Source organism: Poecilia reticulata, chromosome 19 (genome assembly GCF_904066995.2).
Source record: "Poecilia reticulata chromosome 19, P_reticulata-male-v2, whole genome shotgun sequence".
Classification (NCBI taxonomy): Eukaryota; Metazoa; Chordata; class Actinopteri; order Cyprinodontiformes; family Poeciliidae; genus Poecilia; species Poecilia reticulata.
The window spans coordinates 23,430,348-23,453,043 of NC_088848.1; the positions used below are offsets into that span (position 1 = coordinate 23,430,348).

General features: G+C 37.1%; 2 protein-coding genes across 3 annotated transcripts; both read right to left on the minus strand.

The window, feature by feature from the left end:
- Nucleotides 1–620: 620 nt before the first annotated feature.
- ccz1 (CCZ1 vacuolar protein trafficking and biogenesis associated) lies at nucleotides 621–14,746 on the minus strand. 2 transcript variants are annotated; one of them, XM_008438155.3, is made up of 17 exons: nucleotides 14,672–14,746; nucleotides 11,557–11,632; nucleotides 11,372–11,468; nucleotides 11,180–11,277; nucleotides 9,972–10,065; nucleotides 9,792–9,872; nucleotides 8,810–8,857; nucleotides 8,637–8,720; nucleotides 7,542–7,717; nucleotides 7,118–7,199; nucleotides 5,752–5,813; nucleotides 4,762–4,873; nucleotides 4,385–4,418; nucleotides 4,144–4,261; nucleotides 2,668–2,826; nucleotides 1,214–1,341; nucleotides 621–1,121 (listed from the first exon to the last, which is right to left on the minus strand). In XM_008438155.3, the coding sequence occupies exons 2-17, from the start codon at nucleotides 11,568–11,570 to the stop codon at nucleotides 1,066–1,068; spliced, it is 1,443 nt and encodes a 480-aa protein (XP_008436377.1). In that variant the 5' UTR covers nucleotides 11,571–11,632; nucleotides 14,672–14,746; the 3' UTR covers nucleotides 621–1,065. The 2 variants fall into 2 exon arrangements, with proteins under 2 accessions (XP_008436377.1, XP_008436376.1); XM_008438154.3 differs by having other exon boundaries at nucleotides 14,572–14,734.
- A 1,369-nt stretch (nucleotides 14,747–16,115) lies between these two features.
- Nucleotides 16,116–22,323, minus strand: pvalb9 (parvalbumin 9). Its single transcript, XM_008438156.3, has 5 exons — nucleotides 22,122–22,323; nucleotides 20,942–21,009; nucleotides 20,387–20,519; nucleotides 17,309–17,418; nucleotides 16,116–16,389 (listed from the first exon to the last, which is right to left on the minus strand). The coding sequence occupies exons 2-5, from the start codon at nucleotides 21,000–21,002 to the stop codon at nucleotides 16,364–16,366; spliced, it is 330 nt and encodes a 109-aa protein (XP_008436378.1). The 5' UTR covers nucleotides 21,003–21,009; nucleotides 22,122–22,323; the 3' UTR covers nucleotides 16,116–16,363.
- Between the last annotated feature and the right edge of the window lie 373 nt (nucleotides 22,324–22,696).

Consider the following 22,696-nt stretch of genomic DNA (forward strand, 5'->3'; position numbering starts at 1 on the left):
CTGTTGGAATTAGTAAATCAAATACAGAATGGTATACAGGAAGTTTAGTTTAGATAATGTTTGTTCCAGTGGTAGACCGTCTGATGTGAATTAAATTCCAAGATTGACGAGGACTTAAAGCTAAGAACTTTTAAAATATATACTTAAAGTCCTCAGATTGAGTGTTTTCTATATTTTAGGAACAACTTTACCATAACAAACTATAACTGCTTATTTGTTTCCAATTAATTAGAAACAAATGAATAGTTAAGATGTACAATTCATTGGGGCATATTGTCCCCACTCATAAATGTACAGTGACAAAACATCTGGTTAATAAAAAACATTTTCACTTAAGTATTTCACAAAATACAAAGTGTTTAAAAAGCCCACTGAAATAGAACAAAACAGCTGATTCAGCTTTGTATTTTTGCTGACATCACAAGTATAAAAATCAAACTGCTGTGTTTAAGTCACAATTTCTTTCTACAGTAATCTGTGTCCAGAAAATCCGTTTAAACTTAATGTTAATAAGTTTAAACATTAAACTTATTAGTTTAATGTTTCAATGAAACATGAAACTGCATGTTTCATTGCATTTACTTGTGATTAAAAGCTAAGAGTAAAATGCAGTTTATACATTTAGGAAAATGACTTCATTTATTATTTCAAGTTAGTGCAGTTGTATACAAATAGTTTCGACATGATGAAATCTTAAAACCATAACTGATCATCAAATAAAACTGGAATGAGCACATCAGTACATGTCAGTTTTTAAATTAAAATGAGACAATTTCATCATGATCTCAATAAAAATATCCAAATACATAAGGGGGAACTTATGATAAAATCATACAAATATGTACAGAGAAAATGAGATGCAGTACATGTAAAGTAAAATCTGTATTTTTTTTTTTTACAGGTAATTACAAGATAAAATTACAATTTTAGTCTATTAAATAAAAAAACTTGGTGAGAAAGCTTTTCAACAATATTTTTTATTTTACAATGCAATTATTGCATTACGTTGATGCTGCCGCTGAAACCCTGACAGTTTTTAGTGTGATCAGTCGCCATCTTGTTTGCTCAGTCCAAGAAGAAAATGTTGTTGAATTGCGTCGCACAAAGCCTCTTCACTTCCTCTGGAATTCAAAAATGAAAATGGATAAGGTTGAAAACATGACAGCATGTTCTGGTTAGAATACACAACTGCACTTCCTGTTGAAGGACGTACCGTTTACTTCAATCAGATTGGCGTTCTTTTGATTTAGGATCACATAGAGCTCTCTCTGGTCTGACTTCTTGCCGACGACCCAGTAGTCCGTCATAGCTTTTACTATGATTTCCTCATCTTCGTCAACCCTTGGGAGCAGATTAGTAGAAATCAGCATGAGGAAGTACATGTAGTAATGTTTATTGTACTTTGTATACAAAATAGATTTTTCTGAGGCTTAAAGCTACAATATGTAACTTTCATTAGCAATGTTTTTTTACATATTTGTTAAAATTGTCACCGTGTCATGACTGCATAACGTGAGACAGGTTATCCGTCTCCCTGTGACTTTACAGTCATCTGCAGAAATACAGCAGTCAGAAATAACCGATCAGAGCCAGGAGGAGGGTCTTAGTTCTGTTAGTCAGCTCATGTTTGCTCTGCTCAAGAGAAATGGAAGTAACTAAAGTCTTGCCTTAGACCGCCTTCAGGGACAGCAGAGTTGGACGAGACAGTTTAGCTTCAAGCATGGCAGAACAATCTCCTTTTTTTAAGAAGATGGCAATGAGGAGAACTGCAGCTTTGGCCATTGTGGTGACCTTAGCAAAAGTCCTGCTGATTGGTTTTGTACATTTATGCTATTCTTTAACTTTTTAATAAAACTTGAAATGTAGCATCTTGGTATATTTCCAAAAAAAACAAAAATTTTTTTGCGAATGGCAACACAAAAGCTCACAACCCCTCCATACGACTCGCTGCGCAAGAACATTAGGTTTTGTCATCCTTCAACATAATTTTCCATACATTTCAAACCAGATATTTACATAGTTACCCTTGATACTGACCAAATGTATGTAAACTTGAATTTGAGGAAAGTTATAAGAAAAGAAATCATTTATCGCCAGGTTTTCTGGCATTTTGCAAGTAGAAATAATTTTGGTAATTCTAACAAACCTAAAGCAAGAAATTGGTTGAATTTAACTTCAAACAGTGAGAAAAAATGTGCGTGTGTCTTTTTATTCAGTGTATGTAAACATATGGTTTCATTGTTTATGCAATGAGCATTTTTACCCTACAGCTCAAAATACGGAACAAGGAATTGATCCCATTTCTGTAAAGTACACTGCAATTGTTTGTGGAATGTGGTTTGTGGAATGCCTGCTTCTATGCCAAAAATGAAAGTTTAAAAACAAACTACCATAAAAATTATAGCCATTTTATCAGTAATTTTGCAAAACTTGTAAAAACACACAACATATAATCTTCAATGTAAAAAATCTCTCAGAATGATGTGGCTCTTTGTGGTGTTCTCTTACAGGCACAGAGCATTAAAAGGTTGAGTTTCTCCAACTGAAACTAATCACTTGCATCTACTCGGTGCTTTCAGGACAGAGCAGATTGGCAACATGCCACTGGGAAATAAAAACACCACCCTGAATATTTGTTTAATAAAGCTCCAGGATCTGCTGCTGTACCTCGCAAAGTCACAGTTGATGTCTCCCAGTATCTTCATGAGGTCAGGGTGGACCGAGGTCAGACACACACTGGCGGTTTTCCTCATGTGAATGGTGCTCTTCTCTGCCAGGTTCATGTGGTTAAAGTAGATAAACTTGAACTGGGGTTCCTTCTCTGGCCTACAGCAACAATATGGGAGACACACAAACAGGACAGGATGAACCAAAACAGCTGAAGTTGGGTTTAACAGCAGTTTGTCATTCCTCTGAAACTGGGATCAATTTGTTTTATTCCAACAGGAAGTGGATTGCTGAGTGGAAGGCAGCAGGAGCCCAAATCCAGGATGGAGATGTGAATGATAGTGGAGGAATTTGGAACCTTATTATTTATTCAGCACATTCTTTACTAAGTTGATTACGAGGAGCCCGTCAAATTGCCAGGGCCGGTCTAAGATTACGGATCTGGAGCTAACTGATGGGGTCAAAGACACATGGACAGGGATGCCAGTCCTTAGTGCTGCCTTGCTTGAGTTACCCTTTAAGAGCTGCAGTAATGTTAGAGTTCTGTCTGTGTCTGCCAGCCAGGCAGAGTTAACACATAATGACAGGTGATATTCAGAACTGGAATCACAAAGCCCTCGACTTACCAACAACATTCAAGTTAAAGTAGCGTGCCAACTCTGCTATTTAATTATTCCACAAAAGCATTTCTCCTGCCCTGATGGAGTCTTTTCTTTATTTTTGCTAATAGGCTACAGAGGCAGTAGTACAAAATAATCACCTAACTGGCCAGTTTGAGGAAGAAAAAAGTAAAAAGCTGGTAAGTGTTTATGAAAGCTGTGTGTGTGTAGGGTTAGTTACAAAAGTTGTTATAAAAGTGCTGTACATATTAAACACAACTTGAAAGAAAACTGACTTTGTAATTTGATGCCTTGAAATTGTGCCTCTGTCTCTTTTAAGAAGCTCCTGTTCTTTCCGACACTGCCTTCAGCGCGTCATCACATCAATACTCCTCCATGATGCCGTTTACAATGACCTACTGCTGTAAAGAGTGTCGTTTGTCTGCATCTTGCCAAGTGAATTCTATGCCAACATTTGATTTAGACCAGATGTGGATCACAGAATACCTAAAACAAACAATCGCTTTTCTTGCTTGCTACTATTATTACAATCATTTATTGAATTGCTATTCAACAGTGAAAAATGTTAAATGTGTCTTTAAAAGCCCAAAGTGAATATAACATTCATAGTCTTCATTAAGTATGTAAACATTCGACTGAGTTGTATTTGAGGACTCAAAAAGAAAAAGGCCAGTTTTAAGTCAATGTCAATTACTGGACACAGTTCATACATCACACTGACGCTTCTAAAACGCTTTATGATAAGTTGCATGACTATTGTTATTCATGCTATGAGTCACTAATACCGCTGAGAAGTGGAGGAAAACTAAATAAAACCATCTTTGTACAGTGGAGGAAGAGAGAAGCGGGCACTGACCCAGATATCCTGCGGTTTATTGTGAACTGTTCACATATATCTGATGCCAGCAGAGTCAGCTGGGGGCCCACCAAGCTGTCCAGCTGCTCACAGAACTCCCTGGTCAGCTCCACGTTGGCTGGGAAAAGATGGCGGAGAGAAGAAATTCAGTTGAAACAGGATAAAATGTCTTATGTCAGCTTAATATGAGGAAGAAGACAGCATGAATCCATTAAAATAAATAATGTAGGCTTTAACTTACCACTAATCATAAAACAAGCAGCTGCGCTCATCGCCTGCAATGGGAAAAAAAAAAAAAGGAAATCAGTGCAGGTTTCATGCAGAATCTAGGTCAAAAAGGTTGAACATTCACACTAATCGGATGATAAGCATTGCTGGAAGTACTTCATTTTAAAATTGAGCCATGTAATCCAAAAAAAATCCATCTATAGAGAAGGAAGAGATTTAATCCCACAGCTACCATGATAAACAAGAACCAAAATCCCCTCCATTACAGATTAGGTTAGAAAATCATCCTGATAATGAATGACCTGGTCACTGATGCATTTATAATATGAGTGAGGATATGAATGGGTCAACAGCAAGAAACAGCAGAGTCAGGTTTGATTCCACACACACCTTATAAACGATCAGATGCAGCTCCTCATAGCCGTCTTCTGCACTCACAAATATTTTGGGGAATCGGAATTTGGCCTCTGGATCTTTGAGGTTAGCAGGTCCTGTCAAGAACCTGAGGACACGTGGAGACAGGGCAGCGAGGACTGTGAGGTGGTCTGGACTTTTACACGAGTTAAAAGTTACACAATACATGTAGAGGTTTCGAAATGATGAAATATTCAACATTCATAGTCCAGAGCCCAAAGCAGGAGTCTGCAGGAATAACATCAACAAGTCGCACCAAAACAATGATGAAGGGAGCTAATGTTGGCGTAGCACCGTCGTAAGCATAAATCCAGGCAAAGATCCTCAAGAAGAGTGAGATGCCTGTCTAATCTATAAGTTTTGAATGAAAAAATGCACCAGATCAGATCGCCCCAAGTGAATGACAAAGCTAAGTCTTCACCTTCATGACTATGATTATATGTGAATGAGCTTGGCTTCTATTATACATCGCCACCTTTTCCCCCCCAAAAGTGAGTTTTGCAACAAAAACAAAAAGAAAATCACTTTGGCAAAAAAATGACTTAGGCCATTATTTTAGGAAGGTTGAGATATGAAGCTTGTTACTTCAGATATTCTGATAATGAAACATTTTTAATAACGCCACAATAACAAATTAATCCAGGAAATTGGTCGTTTTTATTGATCTACTAAAATGTTATCTTGGGGCGAATCAGTAAATTAGGTATGAATTCCTTACTTTTGGGAGATGAGTGAGGTAAAGATGTGTAAATAGGTTTTGAACAATGCCATATTTTAGTACAGTAGCATAATCCACCCATCCTCTGTACAAACCTGCCTATACAGCAGCAGACTGCTAAAAAACATGATGCAAAAATTCAATTTAGCACATCCAGTGCATGCCATGATGCACGGGGAACACGGCAGCAGATAAATTCAAATGTTTTTTTCTTACAGAGGACAGGATTCAAGAGAAGATGGAATTACCTCCCATAATGCAACAGATTTCCTGTGACTTCAGGCCTCAGAGGAGAGTCTCTGCCAGCCAACTGCAGCAGGAAACGGGAAAAACACAAAAAGGTTCAGTTTTAAAAAGTCAATACAATAACAAAGTCATGTTATTGTAGAGAACATGAAAAACTGTTAAATGCTCAAGATCTTGATGCAGGATTGAAACGTCCTGTGAAATAATCCTCATAAATTCATTCTATATGAATTCTGATTTGCTCTACTGAGGTGACTTCACACCTCACACAAAAACTTCACACCTTCAAACTTCTGGAAATGAGTAACAAACAGTTATCATTTTTTTAGGTCCAGACTTTGAATATACTTTGATCATTAGCATTCCAGTGCAACTCTAGCTGTATCTTTATCTACTCTAGGTGAACCTTTGTCCCAGTTTCAAGTCTTCTCTTCTCACTTTGCTACTTTCTTCTTCTACTACTCTCCAGTTTGGATCATTTGCTGTCATTTCACTGTCAACTTTTTGTGTTCTCTCAGTTATTTTCCTCTCCATTGAAGCTACACCTGGTGTGATGTTCTGTTGGTTGTGGTTCCTTCCTGGAAGAGGGAATCAGCTGACATAAGGCTGCCTTCACCTAAACCTTCTCCATCTCCTGCTGTTAATTAGCACAAAACAAACATCTATACATCAGCTCATTTGTTTCTTTTCTGTGTGTTTGCGCTCACACAGAGCCAGGTTCTGGTTCTGCTGGAAGATTCTTCTTGTTAAAAAGCAGTTTTTCCTCTCCAGTCGCTACAAAGTTGCTTGCTGTAAAGTCAATGACACAATACAAGAGATCGTCACCTGTCGCTACATGTTCATCCAGGAGTGGATGCTGCAAGTTAATGCCTCGATCCAATCTCCTTGGTTTCTCTTAAATAGAAAACTTTGTAAACTAATTTGAATAATAAACTGAGCTTAATTGAAAATTCACAGTAAAATCACAAAATCTTACCTAGCAATTTTGGTCTAATATCTAGAGAAAATATCTTAGTACACTTGAAATAAGACAAAACTAACTTACAAGTAAATTTTCAGCAGGATATAGGAGTTTATTTTAAGTAATTAGTGTTTTTGCAGTGTAGGATTAATTTGAATGCATGTGTGATAGAACTGAAATGACTTTCTTCGTAAAGTGCCTCGAGACGACATCTTTAGTGAACTGGCGCTGTGGAAATAAACTGAACTGAGCTGACTGTCTTGTACTTTACTTCATTGTCCCTAACAGCAGGACACTTCTCTTCTTGGTGATTTTGAAGCGTTTCATGTTAACACTAAAATGTGAAAACGTCCAGTAGGTATGAAGACATTTGCAAGGCCTTGTGCCTGGGGTTCACCTCCATCTACCTCGGGCTCTGAGTGCCTGGGAAACAGCGACGTGGTCAGATACTTGTAGAGGATTCTCATGTCGTCCTGCTCCAGACCACTCCTGCACACACAACCATGACAACAACAAAAATCACTTTTAAACCCTTTAAAAAAATCTTTTTTTTCTTGTAACAGAAGCTGAGGCGTGAAATGGACACTATGAGTAGACAGAGTATTTGTCTGCTAACTAAATAAACTGTCAGGTCGCATGCAAACCATAAAGATTAGACTTCTTGTTCAGCACCACCTCTGTTTATTCAGCATGTTTTTATAACTTAATAGTGGGATTCTGCCATTGGAAGTGGCTGCAGACATGCAGGGTTGTTTTAAGGCAGTGGGAGTTGGCGATTCTGGTAAAGAGCGGATTAGCTGGATGAGCGTGTAAAGTTTTGACAGTTTGTACCAGATAAGCTGGTCGTTGTAGAGGAAAGCTGTGTATTTGATCAGGCTGAGGCTCTCCTCCACTCTGTTGACAAAGGACTGGATCTTCAGGTAGGTCATCTTGTCCAGGGGGAAGAAGCTGATGCCTCCAAAAACGTCCAGCAGGTCACAGGACTGCAGGTGGAGTGTCTGCAGATACTGGACAGCCCCGAGAAAAGAGGAGACAAAAAAAAAAAAGATTAGTTTACAACGTAATAAAAAGAGCAGACTGAGAAGTTCTTGGCCGATGTGATGCAGAAGCTCCTGCATCAGAAAAGGGATAAGATGTTCAGCTGACATTCAAGCTCAGATACAGAACACCGCAGCGTCTACTTTCTCTCCGTGTTTAGGTTACACGGCGGAGAGGGAAGCCTGGATCAATTTAAGGTCTTCCCTAATTAAAAATTAATTTTTTAAACTTTTATACAGAGTTGGTTAAGGCAAGAGTAGGCCTGTCACTACGACAAATAACTGGACGATAAATTGTCCCAGAAATTATGGCAATAAACAAATGCAAGTTCACCGTCTACAAAATTGATAAACTCCAACTTTGTAAAGAGCATTAACACAGGAACTTGGAAGAAAATTTAAATAACCAAAAAAATTAATGACCAAAAACAATAAAGTGGAAAGAAAGAAGAACATAACCAAAACCAATAATGAAAAAGATTATCAAGTCTATAAATAAAATTGCCCTACAACAGATATAAAAAAGAATGAGAATTAATTATCTTATTTAAATTTATCATGCAATTAATTGATAATTGGTCAATGTGACAGGCTTAGGTAATTATGTTGATGCTCAGAAGTGAACACAGTCAAGGCAGGTCGCTAAGGGCTGAGAAATGAACCGCGACTCCAAACATCGTCCTGTTTACACACACACACACACACACACCGACGAAGACTCGAACTGAGACTAAGATGCTTATGGAAACACCGTCAGGCTCTGGTGACTTGAAAAAAGAAGCAATGCTGGACTTAGTTTGACAAAGACAATATGTACAGTCCAAAACAAGGCCAAACAAAAAGACGCCTAGCAACAGCAGCCAGCTGGACAGACATTGGCAACATTTACCCTGTAGAAAAACTTCTCAAGCTTCTGGATGAGCAGCTCCACTCCGCCGGATTCCATCACCCGACCGAAAGTCCCGTTAAACAGCTGCAGAACCAGAGAAATAATAAAATGATTAAAGCTACAATTTAAAGAAACACTGTTTTTACTGGAACCAGGCGGTGTAAAACTCTCACCTTGTACATACTGTAGCACTGCCGGACCACCGCACCGTAAACCGTATCCTTTAAAAAGAAAACAAAGTGGCAAATTGGAAAAAATAATTAAACCACCTGAAGTTCATGTTTTTATCTTTGTCATGTGATTCCAGTGGTTTTAAACCAACAGCAGCTTCAGTATTGTCAAACATGTTCCACATTAAACTTCATAGCAGCTCCAGTTGAGACTAAACTTATTCATATTATTTTTCTGGCTGGTAGTAATGTAGTGGTAGTAATGTTAGTAATGTTAATGTTCTGGAGCGGCCCTGGACTGAATCTAACAATCTGTGGATTAGGGTGATGGTTAGCTGGAGCTCACTGCTAACAATTCATTGATTATTAAAAACAATATGAATCATTTTCAACATGTTGTTTTATAAATATAGAAAAAGTACATAAAACTTATTTTTTTTAAAACTGACATTCCTTTTACATTTCTTCCTTATCTTTTAATGGATGCCCGTCTGAATTCCTATCAGAACCAAACTCCTTGGTTGAAGGAAGATATTTATAAATCTGAATATGCTGTAATATTGATGCATTTTAGAAATCCCTGAATTCAAGCTAAACCTTGGTAAATGTATACTGTTTCCACAAAAACCTGACCTGCTTGTAAATAGCTAACAATAGCATTAGATTGAAATGAGAAAACTCCTGCTCTTTCTGAAACTCTGCCTTCAGGAAGTCATCATCACAACATGGCTCCTCTATTAACCCATTAACACTTTTACCAGATTTCCGTTGTAGTCTGTACATTTAATTGTATATAATAATTAAACCTTAGATATAACATTTAATGACTGTGATAATCAACATAATAGTTTAGAAGGAAGTGAATGATTTATGATTTTTCTCTTAAATAAAATCAATAATATGGGAAGTTTTACATTTTTTGTTAAAAACCCCTAAGAAGGCAAACTGCAGTATTATTCTCTACAAGTATTCCTCATTAACTCACAAGTAGTTCTTCTTCTTGATACTCTATTGTGGGAGGTTTGCCATCTTTGTTTGGTTTCTCAATCATTGGGTTTCGAACTACCTGTGGAACAAAAGCACAAGAAAAACAATAAAAAAAGTTATTCTGATTAAATATTAAAATAAGTCCAGAGGAATCGAGAAATCTGTAGATGCTGTATACCATGACGATCCAGAAATTTTCCTCTGGCTCAAAGAAAAACTGACGATTTTTCTGTGTGTGAAGGGATTTTGCTGGTTTTGTTGGACAGAAAGTCCTGGAACAAAGAAGTGAAAAAGAGGGTGCATTAAAAAAAGATAACTAACCAATCCATTGTGGGTTTTTTGATTAGACATTGATTATAATGTTACAGGATATTTCCCTATTCCCTCCAGCTTTTTGTTTTTTTGTTTTTTCATAAAGTACCTACAAACATGGAATCATCAGCAACATGCAACCGCAGTAAAATGAGATTCTATAAAGTCTTAAAGGGGCAGTGTTATGCGTTTTCCAGGAACATGGTACCATTTATAGCACAATCAAGTAAATATGTAAGCTTCAGTTAAAAATACTGTATATGTCAAATATGACTTAAAAGAAATTTGACTTTGTAATTTAACACCTAAAAAGTGGTCTTCTGTCTCTTTAAAAGCTCCTGCTCTTACTGAAACTCTGCCTTCAAGAAGTCATCACAACATGGCTCCTCTTCTAACCCTTTGACAGCAACTTTACCAGTGTTACACTAAGGTGTAGCTCTTATAATGAGCTCTGCTGATATGAAGTTCTACTAGCTAGTCTGAAGGAGCTGAGTGGGGGAGTCGCAAGGAGGCTGATGGTTGCTCTGTGAGGCAGAAGCTCGGTAGCTTGGAAAGTGCAGCTGGGTGGGATAATCAACTTAATATTTTATAATTAAAATATTCATTTTAATTCTAAGTGGTGCCTAGTCATTGCTAGGTCCACCCAAGTGTTTTACACAGCTGAATGGTTGCCACGGGAGATTAAAGGATTTCTCAAGCATGCAACAGTATAGCAGTACTGTAACTTACATTACAGTTAATGTAAGTTGAACTTACATTAACTATTGCTTTGTTGATTTTTCAAAGCAACAGTTAATGTAAGTTTATGATGAGGGTAAACATGAGGTAAAGCTCAAAAAAGTCAATTTTACATAATAATGCCCGTTTAACCCATGGAAGGTGAATACAAATACACAACCCAATGTCCCATTTTCAGTCAGCGTTTTCCTTCCATTTCACAACTATGTACAGCTTCATCTTGGTGCATCACATTAAATCCCAATCAATTACTTAGAAGTTGGAGGTTTTAGTGACAAAAGACCTAAATGTTTTTGCAGAGGCATCATGAAATCAAGTGTTAATGATGTGTTGTACCTGGTGAATTGAACAATGGCTTCACAAAGGCCCACATTTCTGATCTTCTCATTCTTCTCAATCTCACTGGGGTGATAAAACAAAATCTTTTTCTCTTCCTGAGAGGAAAAAATGTGACATGAGAAACTTAGTCCAGAACAAGGTTTTGCAGAGAAGCCAAAGAGATGACCTTCACTGAAAGCCCCTTCTCACCTCTCCTTCCCGGGGTCCAAACGTAGGGTTATAAATGAAAAAGCTGAGAAGGGATGGTGTGTACTGTTTGTCTTGTGCTCCTGAGGCCATTTTAGGACTGGGAAAGGACAAAGACAAAGAGTTTGGGCATGAAAACCTTCAGTTTCATCCAGTCTGACCCAATACTGTCACTGAATCTTTCTTACCTAATCATCAGCATTAGTGAAACTTGGGTTATGGTTTAGTTTCCTCAGGTGACAGTCCTGTTATCATGCCGTGTGCCTGTAGGAAGAGTAGTCATATTCTAGAAATTAGAATTTAAGAGTCTCGTTTATCAGATCAACAGTACCTTTTGTAAATAACCTTTAAGCAGTTATTAAACATACACATATTTCTGCTTTTAAAATAGTTTTTTATTGGTCTGATGTAATATTCGAATTTTAAATGTCATGTTTTCAATAGCTGTTAGCAGATATATCAATTAACTTGATAACATAAATCTGTAATCTAATCTATATATTTTCAATAATATTTACATTTATTGAATGGTTGGAGGGTTTCTGAGGGATTTACAAATATAGTATTTTCAATCATCACTCAAAATGTGATGACTGATAAACATGATTTTAATTTTACACATCTTTGTTGTCCCATGATAACATTAACTAGCATTAACCTTTATTTGACGTTTTCCCATGAGTGATTTTGGGACTGGCATAAGAAGGAGGAATGTTTATGACATAACTTACATCTTTACTTAAAAACAACAAAAAAAAAGAAAGAAAAAAATGTTTTTACCACAGGCAGATTTGATTACGAGAACCAAAAAGACAGACTGCCTCTTGAGAAACTTCTTGTTTCTTTGATGTTTCTCATAATAAATCCAAATTTTTCTGATTCTCATCTTCTTCATTACACAACGTTCCCACCACTCTGAGCTTTGGCACCTCAGCCACTAAGACTATGGATCAGGTGGCGACATTAAGGGCACACGGTGTTCTGACTTGCCAAATTTACTATCTGCATGCAGAGCCTGAACATTTGGCATCCCACCAAATATTAAATCCAAACAGTTCTTTGCAAGTCATGGACGGACCTTAAATAAAGGTCAAACTGCATAATTGTACACAAGCATACAGGTAACATTAAACTGTTTAAAACTTTCTTAGTATCTATACTTAGCCTGTCAAAATAAGCAATTAATGGCACAATAAATTAAAATGAGCTTGATAATTCCCATTCTGATGAAATTTTGTTTGCAGAGACATATTAATCCATTGTATCTGTGTGGGTTGTGTTGTGTGTGTGCTTTTTTTATTTCTGTTTTGTCTATTGTTTTTGGGTCTTGTGTTTTATTTTTGGATATTTAAAACATCTTCCAGTTCCAGTATTCAGCGTTCTTTACAAAATTAAAGTTTACTGGTCTCTGAGAGGGCGAATTTGCATTATTATGCAATTATCAATATATCAGTTGAAAATGGTCCCAAAACAACACTATTGTTGTTTATCGCAATAATTGCTGGGACAATTTATTGTCCAGCAAAATCTGTTTTTGTGACAGGCCTCTACATGACTTCAAATCCTAAAAGGTTCACATTTTACAACAGCTTTGGTTTTGGCCTTGGTTTCATCTAGTAAAATCATTAAGTATATTTACATCACTTTTTAAGCCAGACCACTCAGACAACCACTAAACAGTAAACATCAAAAGTCCTGTAAGTATATTGAGTTTTTAGTTGCATTTTCAGAAAGCTCAACAGAATCCACCGACCCCAAAGGGTTAGAGGGCTTCAGAGTTCTGGGGCTCCTGCTACCTGACAGAGACTGTGCTCACGTGACCTTATCTGCAATCTGTGGCTCCAGAGTCACATGTGGCCCCTGGGCCCCTTCATAATCACTCTTCTTAACTACGACCACAACTGATAGAGAAACAAGAGTTGTCTCTAATACAGATGCAACAGGATGACTGGCTTCAGCAATTATCTTTATCTATACGAGTTTATTTAGACATGAGGTTGCTATTGTGTTTTAACACAATAGCATAATAAAATTATTTCAATATAGGGCATGTTGTACAGCTTGACTGGTTTTATTTATTTATTATTTATTTATTTATTTATTTATTTTGTGGCTCTAACTGATTTTATTTAGCAGGAGCACGACTGGCTCAAGGGACGTTAAACGTTGCTGAACCCTGACCTAGGGACATTCAGATGGAAACGTTCTGAGATGTATGCCAGTAACTGACTATTCAAAGCCCCATAACTAACAGCCAAGTGATGCACTTGAATGGATGGGGGGCCTGTGGAGCAGGACAAGAAACAATGCGACATGAAAAAAAGTGATTTTCTCTTAAATCTGCCAGCAGCACACTGTACAACCTGCAGACGGCTCAGGGATGCTTTGTTTGCAGAAATTGACATTATAAAGAAACAAATGCATGACAAACAATTTCCAGTTCTGTTCTAGAGATGATACTACTTAACCTAGCTATATTTCATAAGTCCAAATATACTAAAAGGTTTCTGATGGAAAACGTGGCACAAGAGGTGAACATTCAAAGAGTCTATATTAGAGTTGTGTGCTTTTCTGGAGCACAAATAAGTTCAGTTTTACCTTAGTTTAGTTCGAGAAACATCTTACACAGTCTAAGCAGTTGTGTAAGAAATGCTGTTCTGCTGCCTCATGAGGCCTTAAAGAAATGTAGAACTGAACATCATCCGCGAGCAGTGATGAGATATTTTTAAAAGTGCTCAAAATGTGCTCAAGAGGGAGCAAGTAAACCAGAAATAACAAGAGCCCTCTAAAGGCAGAAGTTCCATGTCCGCAGAATGAAAACTCACTATTAATGTCGAAGTATTCAAGTCCTGCTTTCTAAAAAGAACTGATCTGCTCATGTAAGCAGTTATTTAGCTGTTTAATGTTGTCATAAAGTCTAAGACGGAGTAAAACCTGCAAGCCGAGGCAAAATCTCACGAAAAGAGAACTAAATATGCAAGAAAACAGAATACTTATTAACGTCCTTTAAACCATTACTGTTGCATCACAATGTAACAAGATTAATTCAGATGTCAGGTAGTTTAGGGCTTAACGAGAATCCTTTAACTTCTGCCCATGAACTGTTGGTGAGCCACCGATACAGCTAGCATATCCCGGCTAACAGGCTAACATGTTCTGGTAGCTCACCTCCACTGCAATGAAAAATAACCGGAAGCACTCACCTCGCGAAGCATGCAAACAAGACGCCCAGCTGCACCTAGTTATTGTGTAAATAAAGGGGAAAAGTATGGAAATAACTCAATGAAACGACATGCCGCTCACATTATAGCAGTTTCCATCGTTCACTTCCTGCTTTTGAAAGTGAAGGGTTACAGGTTTAGTTGTCCGGGTAGTTACGGAAGAGGATTAGGGCCACTGAAAAAAAAATAAATAAATAAAACAGTTCTGATTTTAATCTAATAAATTCTGATTTTTTTTTCTCAGAATTCTGAATTTAATCTCAGAATTCTGACTTCTGAGAAAAAAGTCAGAATTCTGACTTTAATCTCAGAATTCTGACTTCTGAGAAAAAGTCAGAATTCTGACTTTAATCTCAGAATTCTGACTTCTGAGAAAAAGTCAGAATTCTGACTTTAATCTCAGAATTCTGACTTCTGAGAAAAAGTCAGAATTCTGACTTTAATCTCAGAATTCTGACTTTTTTTCTCAGAATGTGTGCTATAGTCATTTTGCAGGACTATACAGAGAAACCAATCCCAATGAAAAGTTCTTCATCCACTTCAGCTCATGACTTAAGGTCCATCCATCCATCCGTTTTCTGTACACCCCTCCCCCTCCCTAGTGGAGTTGGGAAAGGTGCTGGTGCCTATTTCCAACTAACGTTTCGGGCAAGAGGTGGGATACATCCTGGACATGTCGCCAGTCTGTCACAGGGCAACACAGAGACAGACAGGACACACAACCATGCATACACCTAGGGAGAATTTAGAGAGACCATTTTTTACTTAAGGCTATCAAAGTCAAACTGTGGCTAAGAAACATAAGACTGGATGCCTAACAATTCAAATAAAATTTAACTGCATCAGAATCTGTGCCACAAATACTCAAATGTTGCTCCTCCATTATACTGCTAACTAATGCTAGCTGGTCAGTCTGTTTCCTGCATCTCTTGCGCTGTCATGAACCCAAGTGCACACAAGTGAGACACAACCATTTTGTTCTTCATTGCTCTTAAAATGCCTTGTATTTTCTTGCAGGAGTGGGATTGGAGGGGTGTTCTCCATTCTCCAGATGTGTTATGTTTTTCTCAGTATATAGTGAAAAAGTACACCTCAGGTGGGAGCTTTAAAATACACATAATTTCCAAAAAATTGCAATATTACTGTTTGTGCACATGTATGTCTGTGAATTTATTACCTACTTAAGAAATATGGTCTGTCTTCATATCAAGACATTTAACTGAAATAGTTGGTTAAATGTTCAGCCTTAACATATTTTACAACGGTATAAAAATATATATCATGCACTGAATTACTAAAAGGTCAGATGAATATAAAGGTTTAAGAACCTAGAAGATACTCTGACGTGACTTCGGTGTTCCCTGGTGCCATATATACTGTTAGATAACCTGCAAGCTCATTGGTACAGTGTATCTCTGTGTTGAGCGGTCTATAATATCAAACTTAATATAAAAAATTGCCTGTTGTCTGACTGCTACACCTGGTGGGTGTGAAAAATAAATCAATGAATGAAAACTATGCACACATATGCTTCCAGATCTTTATTTATTTCATTCTTTATTACAGGCGGAATGTGCATAGACAAGAAACAACAGACAAAGAGAAAAGACATTCTGAAGCTTGGAGTCTTGAAAAGGACATGTAAGGTCATTTAAAAATCACGAGCACACACAGATTTAAATAGAAAACATTTTAAATTCCTGGGAATGGACGCTCCTATCAGAGGACTCCAGAGGTCGGGGAATGGCCAGAGGCTTCTTTCTGTTGGTAGACCTCAGGACAGGACCATTGTCTGGAATTCTGGAGAAAAGTGAAACATATTGAGTTAACCATGATTAAGTTGCATTCAACATCTGAAATAAATGAGCCACAAGACAACATTTTTTTGTTTCTAATCTAATTATGTTCTTTGCTGAAAAGTTTGCAAACCTACATTATGATGTTTCATTTAATACACATGGCCTCTGATAGCCTGAAAACATAAAACTAGTATGTCTTAACTTGTCCTATGCATATAATGCTGTTGGGTTTATGTGAAAAAAAATCATTTTGTTTTATTTCCAGTTCAAGTAAATTTAGTGAGCTTCAATTCAAAGTACATGTCATCTCAACAAATTTCACAAAAAAGTCAATTCTGTTCATTTATACATAACAATTATGATATATCAAACAATGCAGTCAAGTTCAGTTTATTTTTCAAACTGGGTAAAATGCTTATTCCTCCTCTAACCTCACATGTAAATGCATTGATAACAGTGATAAGGAATAATATGTGAACTTCGTAAGAAATTGACCACAAACCTTAATGTATTTTGTAAAGTGTAAAGAAAATAATGTATAGTTCAAACTAAGCAAAAATCTGAAAATTGGTTTTGTGCATCCAGAAACGACATTAATTGCCAATTCTTTGCAAAATAGCTCAAAGTCAGTCAGACTGAAGAGGGAATGTCTGTGAACATCAACATTTCAAGTCCTGCAACAGATTTAGGTTTATAATTTGTCTGATCTGAACTTTTCTGTTTAATTTCCAGCGTTGAATTTAGGATTGTTTTCTTGACGAAAGGAGAGCTTTCTGATTGGGCGTATCATCCGAGCAAATTTAGTGCCATAAATTTGCTTGGATGTGTTTTTTTTTTTTTAGTTCTAAGATGGGAGAGTTAATGGAGTCAGCACTTCCTGTCATTTTAAACCTGGACGATGTGAAAAATGAGACACCAACCATCCGCTCCAATTCTGCCATCACTGTTCTCATCAGCTGATGAGACGAATTTCTTGGTTTCCGCATCGCTCAGGGTCCGTGCCCCAGGGACGAACCGCTGCAGGAAGAACCTACAAACACAAACACACACACACACGCACACACGCATACACACACGCATGCACACACACACACACACACACACACCCGCACGTGCACACACACACACACACACGTCAAAACATGACATTGAAACACTTGTCACTGAGCTCTCATCACACTGGCTGAATTATATAACAAAATATAACAAGAGTGCTTATCCTGGTGTGTGATTTGTTGTATTGAAGTTTTGTTTTCTATCTTATGTGGTTTACTTTTACTTAAGAAAATGTTTAAATTATTGGTTCTTACACATCTCTGTAAATTCTAGGTTTTTCAAGTTCCAAAAACTTTTACCAACATTGCAATGTTGGTAAAAGTTTTTGGAACTTGAAAGACTAGAAATTATTCAACTTGTGGTGTTATGTCATGAAACTACAAAAATATAGAACATTCTCCTCCTCCAACTATTCTTGATTGACTGAAGGGTGTGGTTGAGTTAGCTGTTTTGTTTTTATTTGAGAAGCTGAAATGTCCAAGTATTTAGTTTGAGAAATGAACAGAGCGGTTTCTAAAAGCCTGAATTTTGATTGGGAAAGTCTCAGTTTTCTCTCCAACCCAGACCTCAAAATCCAATATGGCTGCCTTACATTTAGAATTTGCTCAAAGTTGTGCAGCATTCATATCTCACTTTATGTTTTCTTCACTCAGAGTGTCTCTGTTAGGGAACATGTTGCCATGGTAACCAGGGGTGAAAGTAGTTTTAAATTCATGTGCTATGACAAAAGTATATATATATATATATATATATATATATATATATATATATATATATATATATATATATATATATATATATATATATATATATATATATAAAACTGCTTCTTTGTGTGCTTTGGAATTTCTGTGCTAATTAATTTTTTTCCGAAGCGGTAACAGCTGGGTAGCTCTTGAATTGTTACAAAATAAAGCTGTATTTCTCTCAGCCCACTGGCTGCAATGTTGACACCTTGAGATGCCATGAGACCTAAATCCTGAACATCATGGTTTATAACATGGTTCCATGTCTGGTTTACCATTCATTTTAGCTTTTAAACTGGTTATATTGATCCTGTGTCCAGACAGAGGGATAATCAGCAGCCTAGCATCATGACCTGTTTGTTCTGAAGATCATGCAGCTTCTACTTCTCTTCCTAACATGGCGCCTCCTCACCCTGACTCTCATTCTGACAGGAAGAACCACAGAGCTCTGTTGGGTTAAAGCACATCTTCTGAAGTTGGGATATTTTTCCTCCAACAGGTTCCAGAGGAATCACCTCAAACCAGATGTTGGACTGGATTTTATTTCAATGTCATTTGTGAATATTAGCTTCTCATTTTCAACAGTGGAGCTATAAAGGTTGAAAAAGGTTATTATTTTGGAGAGAATCTCATCAACATCAATATTTTAACTAAATAAGAGGCAAAAAAATATTTTGATAGAGGAAAAGCCTCTCAGCCTCTGAGCTCAAAGCAAGATGCCAGAGAGCAATAAAACTATTATTTTTAAATTAGACCATTTAATTTCACATAATTATTGCGGTAGAAGCCATTTGTTTGTTAAATACTTAATAAAACATATTTACCGTGTTTGATGTTTGTTATAAATGACGTATACTCACAAAGAATGAGGTAATTAGTCCAAGTTTGTCGTTTATTGAACGTTCAGAAACTACAGCGGCTGTGATATGCAAAGACAAAGGTAAAGCAAGGTAAAACAACCCGAACAGATGATCAACTCAAAACCACTCGCACCTTTTTACTCTCGCTCTCTCTTTGTCGTTTAAGCAGACCCGTTGCCGTGGCAACCGCTTGCTCCTCGAGCCGACAGATTATGTTTAAAACATTTAGTCCGTTATGATATCAGGTTTTCAGGCTTGATATTTATTTTGCGATCATTAATAAGCCTCCCTGAACACAGCGGTGGTTGATAAGTTAATTTTAAACTCCTGCTCTAATCGTTATTTTGGTAATAGAACCGAAACGCACAGAATTGCGCAACACCATGTTGAAACAATAATCACTGAAATTATTATTTTTGTTGGGTCATTAATTTGAAAACGTTTTGTTGACTTTTTTTTGTTCTTTAATAAAGTTATGAACGTTTTGATAAGGAGTCAGAGGAGGACGTTCTGGTCTCAACGCCCTGGCGCCGTTCAGTTCGTTATATGCCGAGATTAACTCAAAGCCTTCCGCGATCGACATATTGTACCGCCGCTCTAACAAAGCACGAAGAGTTCAGAATCAATATGAAATGGAGGGAAAAAACTATTTATTAACTGATTAAGTGTGTTTTAGATTGTTCTTGAAAAACTAATCAGTCACGGCTGATTAGTGGGTGAACTCACAGCTGCACAGTGATTTTATACAGCAGACAGCTGCTTCCCTCTTACAGGTACTGCGTCCCCCCCCCCCCCCCCCTAAAACTTTTAGGGGTACGCAGTACCCTTCCGTACCCCCTTACTTTCACCCCGGATGGTAACTGAGACAATAAAATGCATCAAAATAAAGTATTCTCCTCCTTTAAGAACATTACTGACAATCCAGAGTTTCCTCTTCATGAGATTGTTTTAGAACGTCAGAGTGACTTCAGTCAGAGGCTTCTTCTGAACTGCAGTAATACAGACTGCTATAGGAGATGCTTTCTGCCCTCAGCCATCAACATCAGCAACTCTTTAAAAACTGGCATAACATAAGTTACAAAAACATTGAATTTACGAAGAAAGTATTTTGGATTTAATTTAATTTATTGCTGGGAGTTAATCTGGTCTCATCAGATTTCATTCCCAAATCCGAGTTAGATGTTGCACTGCAAAGTAGCCAATTTATTCATATTTACCAAACAAATACTATAGTTAAACATTGCCTAAAGGCTGAAAACTGCAGTAAATACTAAGTGGGATTGCCAGTATCTGAGGAATAACAAGCTCTCTGTCTCCCAGGTGAGTTTTTACCCACTTGAGCTCAGATTCCTCGATGAAGCCGCTGTTGTCCTCGTCAAGCATCTGGAACACGTCTCGTACCTCCTTGGGTGTCTTTGAGGACAAACCACACAGCTGGAAGAACTTCTTATGGCAGAACGATTCTGGAGCTGCTCAAAGACACACACGCACACACACGCACACACGTACACACATGTAAAGCAAACACAGAGTTTGTCATGACCCTGACAGTCACCTGGTTGGTCGCGGTTGTGAGGATTAAACCAGCATGTGGCTGTGTTCTTGTTTTTCATTTTTAAAAGCCCACAGACGTGTCCGGTGCCGCAAACGGAATGAATCTTTTCAGACTCTGATATAAAACAAAGTGTGGAGAGGATTAAACTCTTATATGATGGAATGTGTGTTTAAGATATGCATAGCACTGAGGCATCACATTTTGAAGTATTTATTATTTTATTGACTTAATTTTACAAGACTTTTGATCTTGTTGGGAAAATTGAGCTGAATTGCTGACTGAAAGATTATTAATTGTCTGAATTTAATAGGATGATGTATTTTCAAGACGAGATACCTTCACAGTCCTTGACTGCATTTTCAATGGCCTCTGCTGAAAGAATGGAGGTGAGTGACATGTTGGTCCTGTAACATTCAAAAGAAAATAATAAATTATGAACATGACCACACAAAACATGATATTTTTTTTCTTTTTCATTTTTCTCTACTTCATGCTTTATGTGTTTCCTCTGGATCTATTTTTGTGTCAGTGTTTTAACCTCTCAGCTGTATTTAGGTTGACATCAGGATCCCATAAAGTATCCACATAAACCTGTTTACATCTGAAGGTACTTTTGAAAAATATATTTTAAATATGTATTTTACCTGTTTTAAAACTGTAATCAAATCTTTTGCATTTATGCTTGCTTTGTGGGCTTCCTCATTAACTTCCCACACTTTAAGTCTCAGATAGGAAACCTTTTAAACTAATTTGAATGATGTACCAAACTGAATGCACTGTTTGATAGGATTAGTTGGAATGTCTGTATGATTGAAATGAAATGACTCTTTTTAAAATGGTTCAAAATGACATTTGTTGTGAATTACTGCTATATAAATAAACTTAATTAAATGAAATTCAATTCAATAAAATTCTATTAATGATTTTTAGAGGTTATAGGTTTAACTAAATACTAAATTTTACACTAAAACACATGTTTTTAGTGTAAAATGTGGACTTAAAAAACAGTGTATCACTGTACCATGCACCTTTAAAATGGTAAAAATGAAGTTGCTCAGTTCTGACAACATGATGTTTTTTTTTAGTAAGCTCATCCGTCCTCCACATGAAGCACATATAATACATTAACACAGGCTTGGACCATGATGGCGGTTCCCAGTTATTGGATGCCTAATGCATAAGATGTATGCATTAGGCAACAACAATAATTTGAGTCAAATGTATGTAGCAGCAGTCAACTTACTGAAAAACAAACATTTCTAAGTAACTTTACAGTTTTAACAGCTGACTGGTGACTACAGCTTTTATATAATCAGCAGTCAGCCTAACCTGGCTACTCTGCCTGGTTACTCTGCTGTTAACTACCATGTAACAGCATTAATTCAATTCATTTGTATGTTGACAAAGAAGTCTAGGTAAAGTTTTAGAAATGAAGTTCCATAAAGTTCAGCTGAAGCTACTGAGAATAAACGTCATCCTGCATCTGACCAACTTTCTGTGCAGCTGTGGGACTCACCACTGTTGACTCGTTCGCTTCAGTCCAACTCCAGAGCAGCAGCAGCAGCAGCAGCAGTAGTTAAAACTCTGTGGTTCCTGCTGACAGTTATCTTATATATTCCAGTCACAATACTCAGAAGGATGCTTGAGTTTCTAATGGATCCGGGGATCAAATTCTCCTGCAGTCACAGCAGCCTGCTTCTCGGATTCCCGAGTGTCTCACCTGTCTTATTAACCTTTCCTGTTTATATCCAGTGTGCAGCTCTGCCTCTGCCCTGCACTCCCTTAACTCTACTGGGTGGATTTTATCCAATCAACTTTTTTTTTGCTCTCTGCATCTCTCCCCTCCCTTTTGTTGCCTGTCCATCCTCCCTCTGTTCAGGTGCATCTAGAACCTTTAGCAAATGATCTCCTAAATGTGAAAAGATACAGGCTATATATTCAATGCTGAATATTAGATCCTGTTTGTTACATTACATTGGTTCTTTAAAAATATGGCTGGAAAGTGAAAACTACATTATTACCTGTTTACTAAATGTCAACCATTTTAAGAAATGTTGTTCTTTATTTAGCAGACTATGTAATAGCTGTGAT